The sequence below is a fragment of the Scyliorhinus canicula genome, chromosome 1 (assembly GCF_902713615.1).
Source record: "Scyliorhinus canicula chromosome 1, sScyCan1.1, whole genome shotgun sequence".
NCBI classification, from domain to species: domain Eukaryota; kingdom Metazoa; phylum Chordata; class Chondrichthyes; order Carcharhiniformes; family Scyliorhinidae; genus Scyliorhinus; species Scyliorhinus canicula.
Genome location: NC_052146.1, coordinates 168,537,309 through 168,552,376, shown reverse-complemented (window position 1 = coordinate 168,552,376; position 15,068 = coordinate 168,537,309). Strand labels below are relative to the sequence as shown.

General features: G+C 49.8%; 1 protein-coding gene across 2 annotated transcripts in view; it reads left to right on the top strand.

Moving 5' to 3' along the window:
* Positions 1 to 15,068, top strand: part of tulp4a (TUB like protein 4a) — a 569,265-nt gene that overhangs the window by 191,150 nt on the left and 363,047 nt on the right. For both annotated transcript variants that reach the window (XM_038802363.1, XM_038802372.1), the window contains exon 6: positions 9,127 to 9,293. In XM_038802363.1, coding sequence (XP_038658291.1) covers positions 9,127 to 9,293 — 167 coding nt within the window. The remainder of the gene's footprint in view (positions 1 to 9,126; positions 9,294 to 15,068) is intronic.

Below are 15,068 nucleotides of genomic sequence, written 5' to 3'. Positions count from 1 at the left end.
ACCATCAAATTCACCAACCCACCAAGAGAGACATTTGACCATGATGATTGATGGTTTTTTGGACTCACAATTATGATTTGGGCTTATTGTTTCATCACTGTTCTCATGACTTGTACATACCACAACTTATCTTCCTGTTTTTTGTTCAATTTTCTTTAAGTGTTCAGAAAATATGTAACATGTAAAAAAGGGGGGATGTGGTGATGTGCATCACTGTAAATACACAAGGGGTTAATATAAATACATGTAGACTAGCTAGACACTAGAGGGAGCACCAGAGACATGACACACAGACACTCAACCAATAGAACAGTTAGATAGGACACGTCCAATGGGCATTCACGATACACAGAGGTGACACGACCACAGGAGGGCATTACACCAACCCATATATAAAGGACACAACACACATGATCTTCCTCTTTCCAGTGGAGACAGTCAGTGAGTGCAGACACAGGGTTGATTCAATATCACTCCCACCACGTGGATTGTAGCAGACGGGTTAGTCAGTCTGGGTAGCTATAGAAGGATTAACAGTAGTGTCGAACCCGAGTAATAGAAGTGTAAATAGTTTAATAAACGTGTTGAAGTTATCTCCACGTCAGAATCTTCCTTTGTCAAGTGCACCACAAGTAAGCCGCTTATGCTACGCTTAGAGCATAACAAGACAAGTGCATCTTTTTTTTCTTCTTTTCAGTGTTGTTGTTTGCACCATGGTGGAATGTGAGCAGTGGGGAGGACAATCAGTAGGAGGTAGGATATTTGGGCAGGGGCTTCCAGGCTATCTGGGCGAGCTAGTTCATGGGAGCGCAGTGGGGGGGGGGGGGGGGGGAGGGCGATCAGAAGGTTAGCGTTTTAGAGGGGGATGGGGTTGTTGTTTTGTTCCGGGGGGGGGGTGGGGTGGGCTGCTGATGGGAGTGGGGCAGTTGAAGTGCAACAAGGAGGGAGTTTGCCCCCCCCCGGACCAGGCTGGTCACGTGAAATGTGAGGGGGCTGAATGGGCTAGTCAAACGGTTGCGCTTGTTCGTGCACCTGAGGAGTTTAAAGGCGGATGTGGCATTTCTACAGGAAGCGCATTTGAAGATTGGGGACCAAATTAAGCTGAGGAAGGGGTGGGTTAGACAGGTTTTTCATTCGGCGTTGGATTTGAAGACTACTAAATAAGCAGGTAGCATTTGAGGTGGGGAACATTATGATGGTGAGTGGGAAATTGGAGGGGTTGCCACTGGTCTTGGTGAATGTTTATGCCCAAATTGCAATGGTATCAAATTCATGAGGTGGGGGTTGGGGAAGATCCCGGACCTGGACTCCTACTGGTTGATTGTGGGGGGGGGGGGGGGGGGACACATGAATATGGTCATCGAGGCGAGATTGGACAGTGGCAGAATAACTAATGGGGTACGTGGAGCGTATTGTTGGGGGGGGGGGGGGGGCGGCCATGGAGGCCGAGGCGAAGGAACTTTCATATTTCTTCCATGTGCACAGGGTGTACTCATGAATCGATTACTTTGTGGTGGATAAGACTTTGCTGGCAGCTTGGTTGACTTGGGTTACTTAGCGATTATGGTTTCTGATCACGTGCCGCACTGGGTGGACTTGCAGGTGGACCAGTGGAAGTGGGGGCAGCGCCTGCACGGGAGATTAAATGTGAGATTATTAGCAGACGAGGAGGTGTACAAGCGGGCGAGGGCTGGCATGGGGGTGGGGGGGTTGAATGACTCGGGTGAGGTTTTGGCTGCCACGCTATGGGAGGCGCTTAAGGCAGTGGTGAGGGCGAGTTGATATCGATTCAGGCGCATAGGGACAGGATGGAGCGGGCAAAGATGGCAAGGCTGGTGGAGGAGATCCTGCAGGGAGATCGGAGATACTCCAAAGCCACGGAGGCAGGCTTGTTGAAGGAGCGGCAGAAGCTCAAGATAGAGTTCAACTAGTGTCCACGGGGAAGGCAGTGGGGCAGTTACGGAGGGCAGGGGGGGGGGGGCCATGTATAAATTTGGGGAGAAGGCAAGTAGGACATCGACTCACCAACTTCGGAAGCAGGTGGCGGCGAGAGAGATTGGAAAGGAGACTGAAGGATGGGAGGGGAAAGGTTGTACTTGAACCATTGGGGGTGAATGGGGTGTTTGAGGAATTATATAGGAGGCTATATGAATCGGAGCCCCGATTTTTTTGATGGACTGGAATTCCCCAAAGTGGAGGGGGATTTGGTAGAGGGGCTGGGGGCACCCATTGGACGAGTGGAGGTGCTAGAGAGTATGTGGGTGATGCAGGCAAGGAAGGCCTCATGTTCGGATGGGTTCCCGGTGAGATTTTATATAAAGTTTTCGGAGGACCTAGGGCCACTGCTGGTAAGGGCATATAATGAGGCAAGGGACAAGGGGGATCTTCCCCCTACGTTATCACAGGCCTCGATATCCTTAATTCTGAAGAAGGATAAGGACCTGGAGCAGCGTGGGTCTTAACGCCTGATCTTTCTGCTGTGGATGCCAAACTGCTGGCCTCGCGGATCGAGGTCTGTGTACGGGGTTGATAGGGGAGGACCAGGCAGGATTTGTAAAGGGGAGGCATTTGTCAGCGAATGTCAGTCGCTTATTTGATGTGATCAATATGTCCCCAGTGGGACAGGAGGTGCGGGGGTGGGGGGGTTGAGGAAAAGCTTTTTTTACCCAGAGAAGGTGGTGACGGTGTGGTGAATGTAACATGGTAATTCACACTGTATCCGTGTAAGCGCAGTAGCGTTATCCGACCAGTAGGGGAGTTGCTCTGGGAATGCTCAGGAGCTTGTACAGGGCTCCCTTGGCTCCGCCCACGACTCCTCCCCCTTGTGCTGCTGTATAAATACCCTTGTCCAGAGTCAGCCTGCAGTTCATCGAGAGTTCATCAACGGGTAACAGGCTGGCTCTGTAGTAAGTAGATTAAAGCCTATATTCATATCGGAAACACGTGTCTGGTGAATTGATGGTTCCATCAATTGAATCTACTTAAGAACAGTCAAGGTCGATCATGGAATCAGCCCTCAAGCCTGGATGCCTGGAACTCGACCCGCAGGATGCAGAGGCTAAAGAAATCTTCTCCCACTGGCTGCGGTGCTTTAAGGCCTACCTGGCAGAAGCGAGCTCAGCCGAAATGACAGAGGAACAGAAGTTAAGTCTACTGCACGCGAGGGTGAGCCACAGAATCTCTACGCAACTAAACTCGGCTGTTTCGTATACTGCAGCGCGAGTGGTACTCGATAAGATATATGTAAGGCCCATTAACGAAGTTTATGCACGCCATGTGTTCACGACTCGCCGCCAGCGGCCTACAGAATCACTCACCGAATTTTTAAGGGAACTCAATAATTTGTCAAATGACTGTAATTACCAAGCGGTTACCGCGGCTGAACACAGAGAACTTGCTGTACGCGATGTTTTTGTAGCGGGCCTCAGGTCTAATTATGTGCACCAACGACTGCTGGAAAAGGGGGCCCAAGACTTAGAAACAATTGTGGAAGCTGCGACCACGATGGAGGTCTCCTTCCGCAGCCTTAACTCGTTCCCCGCGGACCCCGCGACCCAATCATGGCCCCCGATCAGTGACTCCCCCAGGCCCGTGCTACGCGGCCGCCCAACCACCATGCTGCCCCAGCCAGCCACTATGCTGCTCCAGCCAGCCACTATACTGCTCCAGCCTGCCATTTCTGCGGCCAGAATCCACACCCGTGGCAGCACTGCTCGGCCCGCAACGCGACCTGCAGCAGCTGCGGGCAGAAGGCCGCAAGAGTGTGCCTCGCTAAAAGGGCCCCAGCTTCCAACTCCCCAGGGGCACGAAGCATTCGCTCCCCACACCCGCAGGCCCGCGGGGCCCGAAACGCTGCGGCCTATGCCCCGACTCCGACCCCTCCCGCCACGTGCGATCCATGGGGGCCGTCATCTTGGCAAACCTCCACCACGCGGCCGGCCACGTGCGACTCATGGGGGCCGCCATCTTGGACGCCAACTTCCTCACCGCCCGCCACGTGCGATCCAAGGGCACGACCTGCATCTCCACGCTCGGACAACTCATCGGAAGAGTACGACTATGAACTCAGAGGGCAGTCATCACGGGGCCACTCCAGCACAGCTGATCGAGCCGTCGACTACCCGCAACTCAGCGCAGTCACTCTGGACCAATCATGCCCGAAGCATCTGCGAAATTCAATGGCAGAGGTCCAAATCAACGGGTACCAAACGCTATGCCTCTTCGACTCCGGGAGCACTGAGAGCTTCATACATCCAGACCTGGTAAGATGCTGTTCGCTCCCCGTTTTCCCTGTGCGGCAAACTATCTCGCTCGCTTCAGGCTCCCATTCGGTCCAGATCCAGGGACGCACCGCCGCGACACTCACAATCCGAGGCGCTAGCTACTCAGAATTCAAACTTTACGTTTTGCCCGACCTCTGCACGCCACTCTTATTAGGCCTAGACTTTCAATGTAACCTTAAGAGCCTCACCCTCAGCTTCGGCGGGCCCCTGCCCCCACTCACTATCTGCAGCCTCGCTACGCTGCAAATCCCCCCCCCTCCTCTCCGCCAATCTCACAAAGGACTGTAAACCCGTAGCCACTCGTAGCAGGCGGTACAGCCTCCAGGATAGGGTATTTATCAGAACAGAGGTCCGAAGGCTTCTCAGTGAGGGGATTACAGAGGCCAGCAATAGTCCCTGGAGAGGTCAGGTGGTGGTCGTTAAGACCGGGGAAAAATTCCGCATGGTTGTTGACTATAGTCAGACCATAAATAGATTTACGCTCCTCGATGCATATCCCCTCCCCAGGATTGCAGACATGGTAAACCAGATCGCCCAGTACGGCTCTTTTCCATGGTGGATCTGAAGTCTGCATACCACCAGCTCCCAATCCGCCCGGAGGACCGCAACTACACGGCATTCGAGGCCGCTGGCTGCCTCTTCCATTTCCTCCGGGTCCCTTTCGGCGTCACTAATGGGGTCTCCGTGTTCCAACGAGCAATGGACCGAATGGTGGACCAGTACGGGCTGCGGGCCATGTTTCCGTACTTGGACAATGTCACCATCTGCAGCTATGACCAGCAGGACCATGACGCCAACCTCCACCGTTTTCTCCAGACGGCACAGAAACTGAATCTCACTTATAACAAGGAGAAATGCGTTTTCCGCACAACCAGGCTAGCCATCCTCGGCTATGTCGTGGAAAACGGAGTCCTGGGCCCAGACTCGGACCGTATGCCCCTCCCCCATTGCCCCAAGGCCCTCAAACGGTGCAGTGGGTCCCTCAATATGCGGACAAAGCCCGCCCACTCTTTAGGGCCACACGATTTCCCCTGTCAGCCGAGGCACGCCAGGCCTTCGACGGCATCAAGGAGGACATCGCCAAAGCAGTCATGTGGGCGGTGGATGAATCCACTCCATTCCAGGTTGAGAGCGACGCCTCAGAGGTAGCTCTAGCAGCCACACTAAATCAGGCAGGGAGACCAGTCGTATTTTTCTCCCGTACCCTCTCCGCTTCAGAACTCCGACACTCCTCAGTCGAGAAAAACAATCCATTGTTGAAGCTATTCGTTACTGGAGGCACTACCTCACAGGTAGGAGGTTCACCCTCATCACCGACCAACGATCGGTTGCCTTCATGTTTGACAATTCGCAAAGGGGCAAAATTAAAAACGACAAAATTCTGAGGTGGAGGATCGAACTCTCCACCTACAATTACGATATTAAGTATCGACCCGGGAAGCTCAACGAGCCTCCGGATGCCCTATCCCGTGGGACATGCGCCAGCGCGCAGATTGACCGATTGAAAGTCATCCACAATGTCCTCTGCCACCAGGGGGTCACCCGGCTCGCCCACTACATCAGAGCCCGAAACCTGCCTTTCTCCAACGAGGAAGTGAAAGCAGTCACCAGGGACTGCCCGATCTGTGTGGAGTGCAAACCGCACTTCTATAGACCAGACAGGGCCCACCTGGTCATGGCTTCTAGGCCCTTTGAACGCCTCGCAATCGATTTCAAAGGGCCACTCCCCTCAACTAACAAGAACGTTTACTTTCTAAACGTCGTAGATGAGTTCTCCCGTTTACCATTTGCCATCCCGTGCCCCGACTTGACCTCCCACACAGTCATTAGGGCCCTGCATAGCATCTTCACCCTGTTTGGTTTCCCCAGCTACGTACACAGCGACCGGGGTTCATCCTTCATGAGCGACGAGCTGCGTCAGTACCTGCTCGACAAGGGCATTGCCTCGAGCAGGACTACCAGCTAAAACCCCAGGGGGAACGGGCAGGTGGAGAGGGAGAACGAGACGGTCTAGAAGACCGTCCTACAGACCCTCCGGTCTAGAAAGCTCCAAGTCTCCCAGGAAGTCCTCCCAGACGCGCTCCACGCTATTAAGTCCCTTTTGTGCACGGCGACCAATCAGACCCCTCACGAGAGGCTCCTCATTTTTTCCAGGGGCACTACCACGGGGGTCTCACTTCCAGCATGGCTGAGGACACCGGGCCCCGTACTTCTGAGGAAACACGTCAGGGCACACAAAACCGACCCACTTGTTGAAAAGGTGCGCCTGCTCCACTCCAACCCCCAGTACGCATTCGTCGAGTTCCCTGACGGCCGTCAGGACACTGTATCGTTCCGGGATCTGGCACCCGCCGGATCCAGCGCCCCCTCTATCCCCACAGAAGGACCTCTCACCCTACACCCCATGCTCGCGCTCCCGAGCCCACGAGCTCGCTCCACCAGTTCCGCGCACACGCGCCGGCCAGCTCCCAGCGCCCCCGGTTGAACCAGGAGAGTATGAAGCTCGGATACAACCCTCCCTGGAGTCAGCCATCGTACCCCAGCACACAACACCCATCCAGCCACCGCAAGAGGCTGCAACCCCGGTGCTCCGCAGATCACAGCGGACGGTTCGACCACCGGACAGACTGACTTTGTAAACCACCACCCCCGCCGGACTTGATTTTTTTGCACGGGGTGAATGTGGTGAATGTAACATGGTAATTCACACTGTATCCTTGTAAGCGCAGTAGCGTTATCTGACGACTAGGGGGAGTAGCTCTGGGAATGCTCAGGAGCTTGTACAGGGCTCCACCCTTGGCTCCGTCCACGACTCCTCCCCCTTGTGCTGCTGTATAAATACCCTTGTCCAGAGTCAGCCTGCAGTTCACCGAGAGTTCATCAACGGGTAACAGGCTGGCTCTGTAGTAAGTACATTAAAGCCTATATTCATATCGGAAACACGTGTCTGGTGAATTGATGGTTCCATCAGACGGTCTAGAATACACTGTCTGTCACGGGTAGAGGCGGTTTGGATGAGTACTTGACACGTCATAATATTCAAGGCTATGGGCTAAGTGCTGGCAAATGAGATTAGGTAGGCAGGTCAGGTGTCTTTCATGCATTGGTGCAGACTCGATGGGCCGAAGACAACCACTGCACTGCATCATTCTGTGATCATGGTATGAAGTAGCTGGGTGCTGTTCTTCCCTCATTTTCCCTTTTCTCAATTGTCACACGATCTTATGTCCGCAATGACTCTTTTTGGGAACCAATCCTCTCAACCATCTGCATTGCTTCACCTTGGCTGGAGAAGGGGACTGAACAGCGCAGGTCTCTGCTAACCATGTACTTCGACAATCTCACAAAATGGAAACATGCACAGCTGAGCCAGAAGTGAGGATACGTGAACACCTTTGATATATATTCTTGCTGAAATGATTAGTGTGATATTTTCTGTAAAGTTTAAACATTCTTGCATGCTAAGGATTTTTACTTTGCGGACTGGTTTCCATACAACTCGTGAGCTTTTATGTAATCACTTGATTATTTGTTTTCAGAATGCTTTCTGCATGTAACAGGTAATGTTGCACACCAAAATTTCAGGTCTATCTTTCAATATAAAGAAGCTAATTTGTTAATAAGAAACCCCACCTTTCAACAATTCTTTTGAAATTCTATAAAAAACTTAAATGGTTACTGATATATTGGGCGAGATTCTCCGTTGGCTGACGCCGAAATTGCGAAACGGGATTGGGCAGAGAATAGGTTCTGACACTAAGTTCACAACGGAAGCCTATTTTTTTTAAATTTTTTTTTATAAATTTAGAGTACCCAATTCATTTTTTCCAATTAAAGGGCAATTTAGCGTAGCCAATCCACCTAGTCTGCACATCTTTGGGCTGTGGGGGCGAAACCCACGCAAACACGGGGAGAATGTGCAAACTCCATACGGACAGTGACCCAGAGCCAGGATTGAACCTGGGACCTCAGCGCCGTGAGGCTGCAGGGCTAACCCACTGCGCCACCGTGCTGCCCTCGGAAGCCTATTTGACGCCAAATCGCTATTCTCCGTAACCTCGACAATGCGGTCTGGAACTCACGTACAGTAAACACCTTTTGCATGTCATTAGTGGGCCCTACCACTACCACTACCCTACCATTCTCCAGAGCCTCCGCGATGCTCCGTCTCTGGTGGGCCGAATTCACGATGGAATGGTTCACTTGTGCTTTTAAAAATCGTGAAACCGGCGTCATGGCTGCAGAGGGAGAGAGATGGGGATATGGAAAATGTCCAACATAGTTTTCTGACAGTTGTGCCGCTGGCCAGGGGGCTTCTTCCACGGCCGGGGGGTGGCTGGGATGTGGGCTCGGGGTGGACGGGCATGGAACACCATTGCCGCAGCCAGCATGGCAGCCATGCAGCTGCACACGCCGCTAACAGCAACTGTGAACACGGGTCGTATAGGTGTCCCCCCAGAACACCCGGCTATGTGTCCTCTGGCCCCAGCCGATTCATCAGCTGTATGGGTGCGTTCCAGCACAATCACTGCCATCTTGTTGGCTGGGATGAATGTGCGTGTGGATTGTAATGTGTATATGTGGCTGCAGCTTGTCAGCCTCCTGAGTGTCAGTCACGGACCTGGCGAATCCCGCACCATTTCTCATTTGGGTTCCACGTGGCACCGTGCTAGCCCCGCCACAGTTGTTGAATTGATCCGGGTTTGCCGTCAGTTTTGCTGTCGGGAAAGTCCACGAATTCTGTAGCGGTGTCAACACTTAGTCTCAGAAACAGAGAATCCCGCCTATTGTCTCTGTTAATTAGTTGTCGTAAATTAATTATTTGTCTCTCTCATTATTCCAGATGCGGTTGTACAGTGGAGCACCCAAGGGGACTTGCTTGCAGTAGCAGGCATGGAAAGGCAAAGTCAGCCTTATGAGTCAGGAGGTCTTCCAGCATTGAAAAATACCGCTGTTAAATTCTATAATAATCATGGAGAACATATTTACACACTGGAAAGTCCCACTCAGGTATAGAAATTGGGTCAGTAATTTTGACTTTAATAAAACTGCTTCAAAGATCATCTTCGTTATGAGAGTTGTGCACCAATTTCACAGAAAGTAAAATTAAAATATCTAACCTGATAATATAGTTCAGTATAATCATGGTATTTAAAAAATATGATGAAATAGACAAAAGGAGGACATACCTTTAGTATGTGTGTGTATATTTGAGATATATCATACATCAGTATATGGCTGGGGGTGGATTAGTTCAGTTGGCTGGACTACTGGTTTGTGAAACTGCACGGCTCAATTCCCATACCAACTAAGATCATCCATGAAGGCCCCACCTTCTCAACCTTGTACCTCACCTGAGGCACAGTGACCCTTGGATTAAATCACAACCAGTTAGTTCTCTCTCAAAAGGAGAGAGCAGCCTTTGGTCCTTGGGAACTATGGCCACATTCATTTCATATAGAACAAAGAACAAAGAAAATTACAGTACAGGAACAGGCCCTTCGGCCCTCCCAGCCTGCGCCGATCCAGATCCTTTATCTAAACCTGTCTCCTATTTTCCAAGGTCTACTTCCCTCTGTTCCCGCCCGTTCATATACCTGTCTAGATGCCTCTTAAATGATGCTATCGTGCCCGCCTCTACCACCTCCGCTGGTAAAGCGATCCAGGCACCCACCACCCTCTGCGTAAAAAACTTTCCACGCACATCTCCCTTAAACTTTCCCCCTCTCACCTTGAAGTCGTGACCCCTTGTAACTGACACCCCCACTCTTGGGAAAAGCTTGTTGCTATCCACCCTGTCCATACCTCTCGTAATTTTGTAGACCTCAATCAGGTCCCCCCTCAACCTCCGTCTTTCCAACGAAAACAATCCTAATCTACTCAACCTTTCTTCATAGCTAGCACCCTCCATACCAGGCAACATCCTGGTGAACCTCCTCTGCACCCTCTCCAAAGCATCCACATCCTTCTGGTAATGTGGCGACCAGAACTACACGCAGTATTCCAAATGTGGCCGAACCAAAGTCCTATACAACTGTAACATGTCCTGCCAACTCTTGTACTCACTACCCCGTCCAATGAAGGCAAGCATGCTGTATGCCTTCTTGACCACTCTATCAACCTGCGTTGCCACCTTCAGGGTACAATGGACCTGAACTCACAGATCTCTCTGTACATCAATTTTCCCCAAGACTCTTCCATTGACCATATAGTCCGCTCTTGAATTTGATCTTCCAAAATGTATCACCTCGCATTTGCCTGGATTGAACTCCATCTGCCATTTCTCTGCCCAACTCTCCAATCTATCTATATTTTGTTGTATTCTCTGACAGTCCTCCTCGCTATCTGCAACTCCACCAATCTTAGTATCATCTGCAAACTTGGTAATCAGACCACCTATACCTTCCTCCAGGTCATTTATGTAGATCACAAACAATAGTGGTCCGAGCACGGATCCCTGTGGAACACCACTAGTCACCCGTCTCCATTTTGAGACACTCCCTTCCACCACTACTCTCTGTCTCCTGTTGCCCAGCCAGTTCTTTATCCATAGAACATAGAACAGTACAGCACAGAACAGGCCCTTCGGCCCTCGATGTTGTGCCGAGCAATGATCACCCTACTCAAACCCACGTATCCACCCTATACTCGTAACCCAACAACACCCCCCCTTAACCTTACTATTAGGACACTACGGGCAATTTAGCATGGCCAATCCACCTAACCTGCACATCTTTGGACTGTGGGAGGAAACCGGAGCACCCGGAGGAAACCCACGCACACACGGGGAGGACGTGCAGACTCCACACAGACAGTGACCCAGCCGGGAATCGAACCTGGGACCCTGGAGCTGTGAAGCATTTGTGCTAACCACCATGCTACCGTGCTGCCCCCTTCCGTATGACAACTTGACCTAGAGTATTTAAACACCCATCCCTAGCCTCAACATCCGTCTTGTCCCTCTCCTTTGTGAATACCGATGCAAAGTACTCATTAAGAATCTCACCCATTTCCTCTGAGTCCACGCATAAATTCCCTCTTTTGTCTTTGAGTGGGCCAATCCTTTCTCTTGTTACTCTCTTGCTCCTTACATACGAATAAAAGGCTTTGGGATTTTCCTTAACCCTGTTAGCCAAAGATATTTCATGACCCCTTTTAGCCCTCTTTATTGCGCGTTTGAGATTCGTCCTACTTTCCCGATATCCATCTAGCTAGTACACCCTGATCCCTGTCCAATTTTTTCACTTTTTCCATCAACCTGCCATGGGAAATCTTATCAAACGCCTTACTAAAGTCCATGTATATGACATCTACAGCCCTTCCCTCATCAATTAACTTTGTCACTTCCTCAAAGAATTCTATTAGGTTTGTAAGACATGACCTTCCCTGCACAAAACCATGCTGCCTATCACTGATAAGTCTATTTTCTTCCAGATGTGAATAGATCCTATCCCTCAGTATCTTCTCCAACAGTTTGCCTATCACTGACGTCAAGCTCACAGGTCTATAATTCCCTGGATTATCCCTGCTACCCTTCTTAAACAAAGGGACAACATTAGCAATTCTCCAGTCCTCCGGGACCTCACCCATGCTCAAGGATGCTGCAACGGTGTCTGTTAAGGCCCCAGCTATTTCAACCCTCGCTTCCTTCAGTAACCTGGGATAGATCGTATCCGGTCCTGGGGACTTGTCCACCTTAATGTCTTTTAGAATACCCAAAACTTCCCCCTTCCGTATGACAACTTGACCTAGAGTATTTAAACATCCATCCCTAGCCTCAACATCCGTCTTGTCCCTCTCCTTTGTGAATACCGATGCAAAGTACTCATTAAGAATCTCACCCATTTCCTCTGAGTCCACGCATAAATTCCCTCTTTTGTCTTTGAGTGGGCCAATCCTTTCTCTAGTTACTCTCTTGCTCCTTACATACGAATAAAAGGCTTTGGGATTTTCCTTAACCCTGTTAGCCAAAGATATTTCATGACCCCTTTTAGCCCTCTTTATTGCGCGTTTGAGATTCGTCCTACTTTCCCGATATCCATCTAGCTAGTACACCCTGATCCCTGTCCAATTTTTTCACTTTTTCCATCAACCTGCCATGGGAAATCTTATCAAACGCCTTACTAAAGTCCATGTATATGACATCTACAGCCCTTCCCTCATCAATTAACTTTGTCACTTCCTCAAAGAATTCTATTAGGTTTGTAAGACATGACCTTCCCTGCACAAAACCATGCTGCCTATCACTGATAAGTCTATTTTCTTCCAGATGTGAATAGATCCTATCCCTCAGTATCTTCTCCAACAGTTTGCCTATCACTGACGTCAAGCTCACAGGTCTATAATTCCCTGGATTATCCCTGCTACCCTTCTTAAACAAAGGGACAACATTAGCAATTCTCCAGTCCTCCGGGACCTCACCCATGCTCAAGGATGCTGCAACGGTGTCTGTTAAGGCCCCAGCTATTTCAACCCTCGCTTCCTTCAGTAACCTGGGATAGATCGTATCCGGTCCTGGGGACTTGTCCACCTTAATGTCTTTTAGAATACCCAAAACTTCCCCCTTCCGTATGACAACTTGACCTAGAGTATTTAAACATCCATCCCTAGCCTCAACATCCGTCTTGTCCCTCTCCTTTGTGAATACCGATGCAAAGTACTCATTAAGAATCTCACCCATTTCCTCTGAGTCCACGCATAAATTCCCTCTTTTGTCTTTGAGTGGGCCAATCCTTTCTCTAGTTACTCTCTTGCTCCTTACATACGAATAAAAGGCTTTGGGATTTTCCTTAACCCTGTTAGCCAAAGATATTTCATGACCCCTTTTAGCCCTCTTTATTGCGCGTTTGAGATTCGTCCTACTTTCCCGATATTCCTCCAAAGCTTCATCAGTTTTGAGTTGCCTCGATCCTATGTATGCTTCCTTTTTCATTTTGGCTAGTCTCATAATTTCACCCGTCATCCATGGTTCCCTAATCTTGCCATTTCTATCTTTCATTTTCACAGGAACATGTCCGAGGTATATTCTATTTGTGCATTCCCAGTTTTTTTTAATCGCTCCATCATTGGTGGAAATACCTTCAGTTGTTTAAGCCCTAAACCTGAGAATACCCTCCCCTACCTCTCTGCCTCTACCTTCCTTTCCTCCTTTAAGGCACTCCTTGAAACCTACCTCCATGACTTAGAATTTAGAACAGTACAGCACAGAACAGGCCCTTCAGCCCTCGATATTGTGCCGATCAATGATCAGCCTACTCAAACTCACGTATCCACCCTATACCCGTAACCCAACAACTCCCCCTTAACCTTACTTTTTAGGACACTACGGGCAATTTAGCATGGCCAATCCACCTAACCCGCACATCTTTGGACTGTGGGAGGAAACCGGAGGACCCGGCTGAAACCCATGCACACACGGGGAGGACGTGCAGACTCCGCACAGACAGTGACCCAGCCGGGAACCAAACCTGGGACCCTGGAGCTGTGAAGCATTGATGCTAACCACTATGCTACCGTGCTGCCCTTAGTTCTTCATCATCTGACCTCATAACATCCAGTAGTCATACCTTCTTCTATAATGTGTCTGTGAAAATGGAAACTAGGAGCAAGAGTAGGCCATTCGGCCCTTTGAGCCTTCTCCGCCATTCAATATGATCATCTTTGATCCTCTGTCTCAATGCCTAGTTCCTACTTTCTCCCATCCCATTATGTGGGTAGCACAGTGGGTAGCACTGTCGCTTCACACCTCCAGGGTCCCAGGTTCAATTCCTGGCTTGGGTCACTGTCTATGTGGAGTCTGCACGTTTTCCCGTGTCTGCGTGGGTTTCCAATGGGTGCTCCGGTTTCCTCCCACAAGTCATGAAAGACGTGCTGTTAGGTGAATTGGACATTCTGAATTCTCGCTCTGTGTACCCGAACAGGCGCTGGAATGTGGCGACTGGGTGCTTTTCACAGTAACTTCATTGCAGTGTTAATGCATGTCTACTTGTGACAATAAAGATTATTATACCCCTAAATGCCAATAAAATCTAAAATCTTAACTATTTCTTGAATACATTCAGTGTCTTGACCTCCATTTCCTTTATGGTAAAGAATTCCACAGGTTCACTACCTTTTGAATGAAGATTTTTTTTTTTCATCTCCATCCTAAACGGTCTACCCTGTATGCTGAGATTGTGTCCTCGGTTCTAGATTCCCCAACCAAGGAAACCATCCTCCCTGCATCTAGTTTGTCCAGCCCTGTTAGAATTTTCTATGTTTCAATTAAATCTCCTCTCATCGTTCTGAACTGTAGTGAATACAGGCTCACTCGAACCAATCCCTCCACTACGCACTGTCTATGGCAAGAATATCCTTTCTTGGGTAGTGGGACTAAAACTTCACACAATACTCCAGGTGTGGTCTCATCAAGGCCCTACATTTCTACAGTAGGACATACCTACTCTTGTGCAATGAAGGCCAACATACCATTTGCCTTCCTAATTGTTTGCTGCGCCTTCCCCTCCACTTTCATTGACTGGCGTACGAGGGCATCCAGATCCCTTTGTACATCCAGGCTTCCTAATAGATCACCACTTAAATTTCTGTTTTTTATACATCAAAGTATATAACTTTATATTTAATCACATTGTATTGCATCTGACATGTGTTTTCCCACAACTTGTCTAAATCACCTTGAAGCCTCCTTGCACCCTCCTCACAATTCCGCCCAGTTTAGTGTCATCAGGGTTCAGTGTTGGGGCCGCAGCTGTTCACCATATATATTAATGATCTGGATGAAGGGAC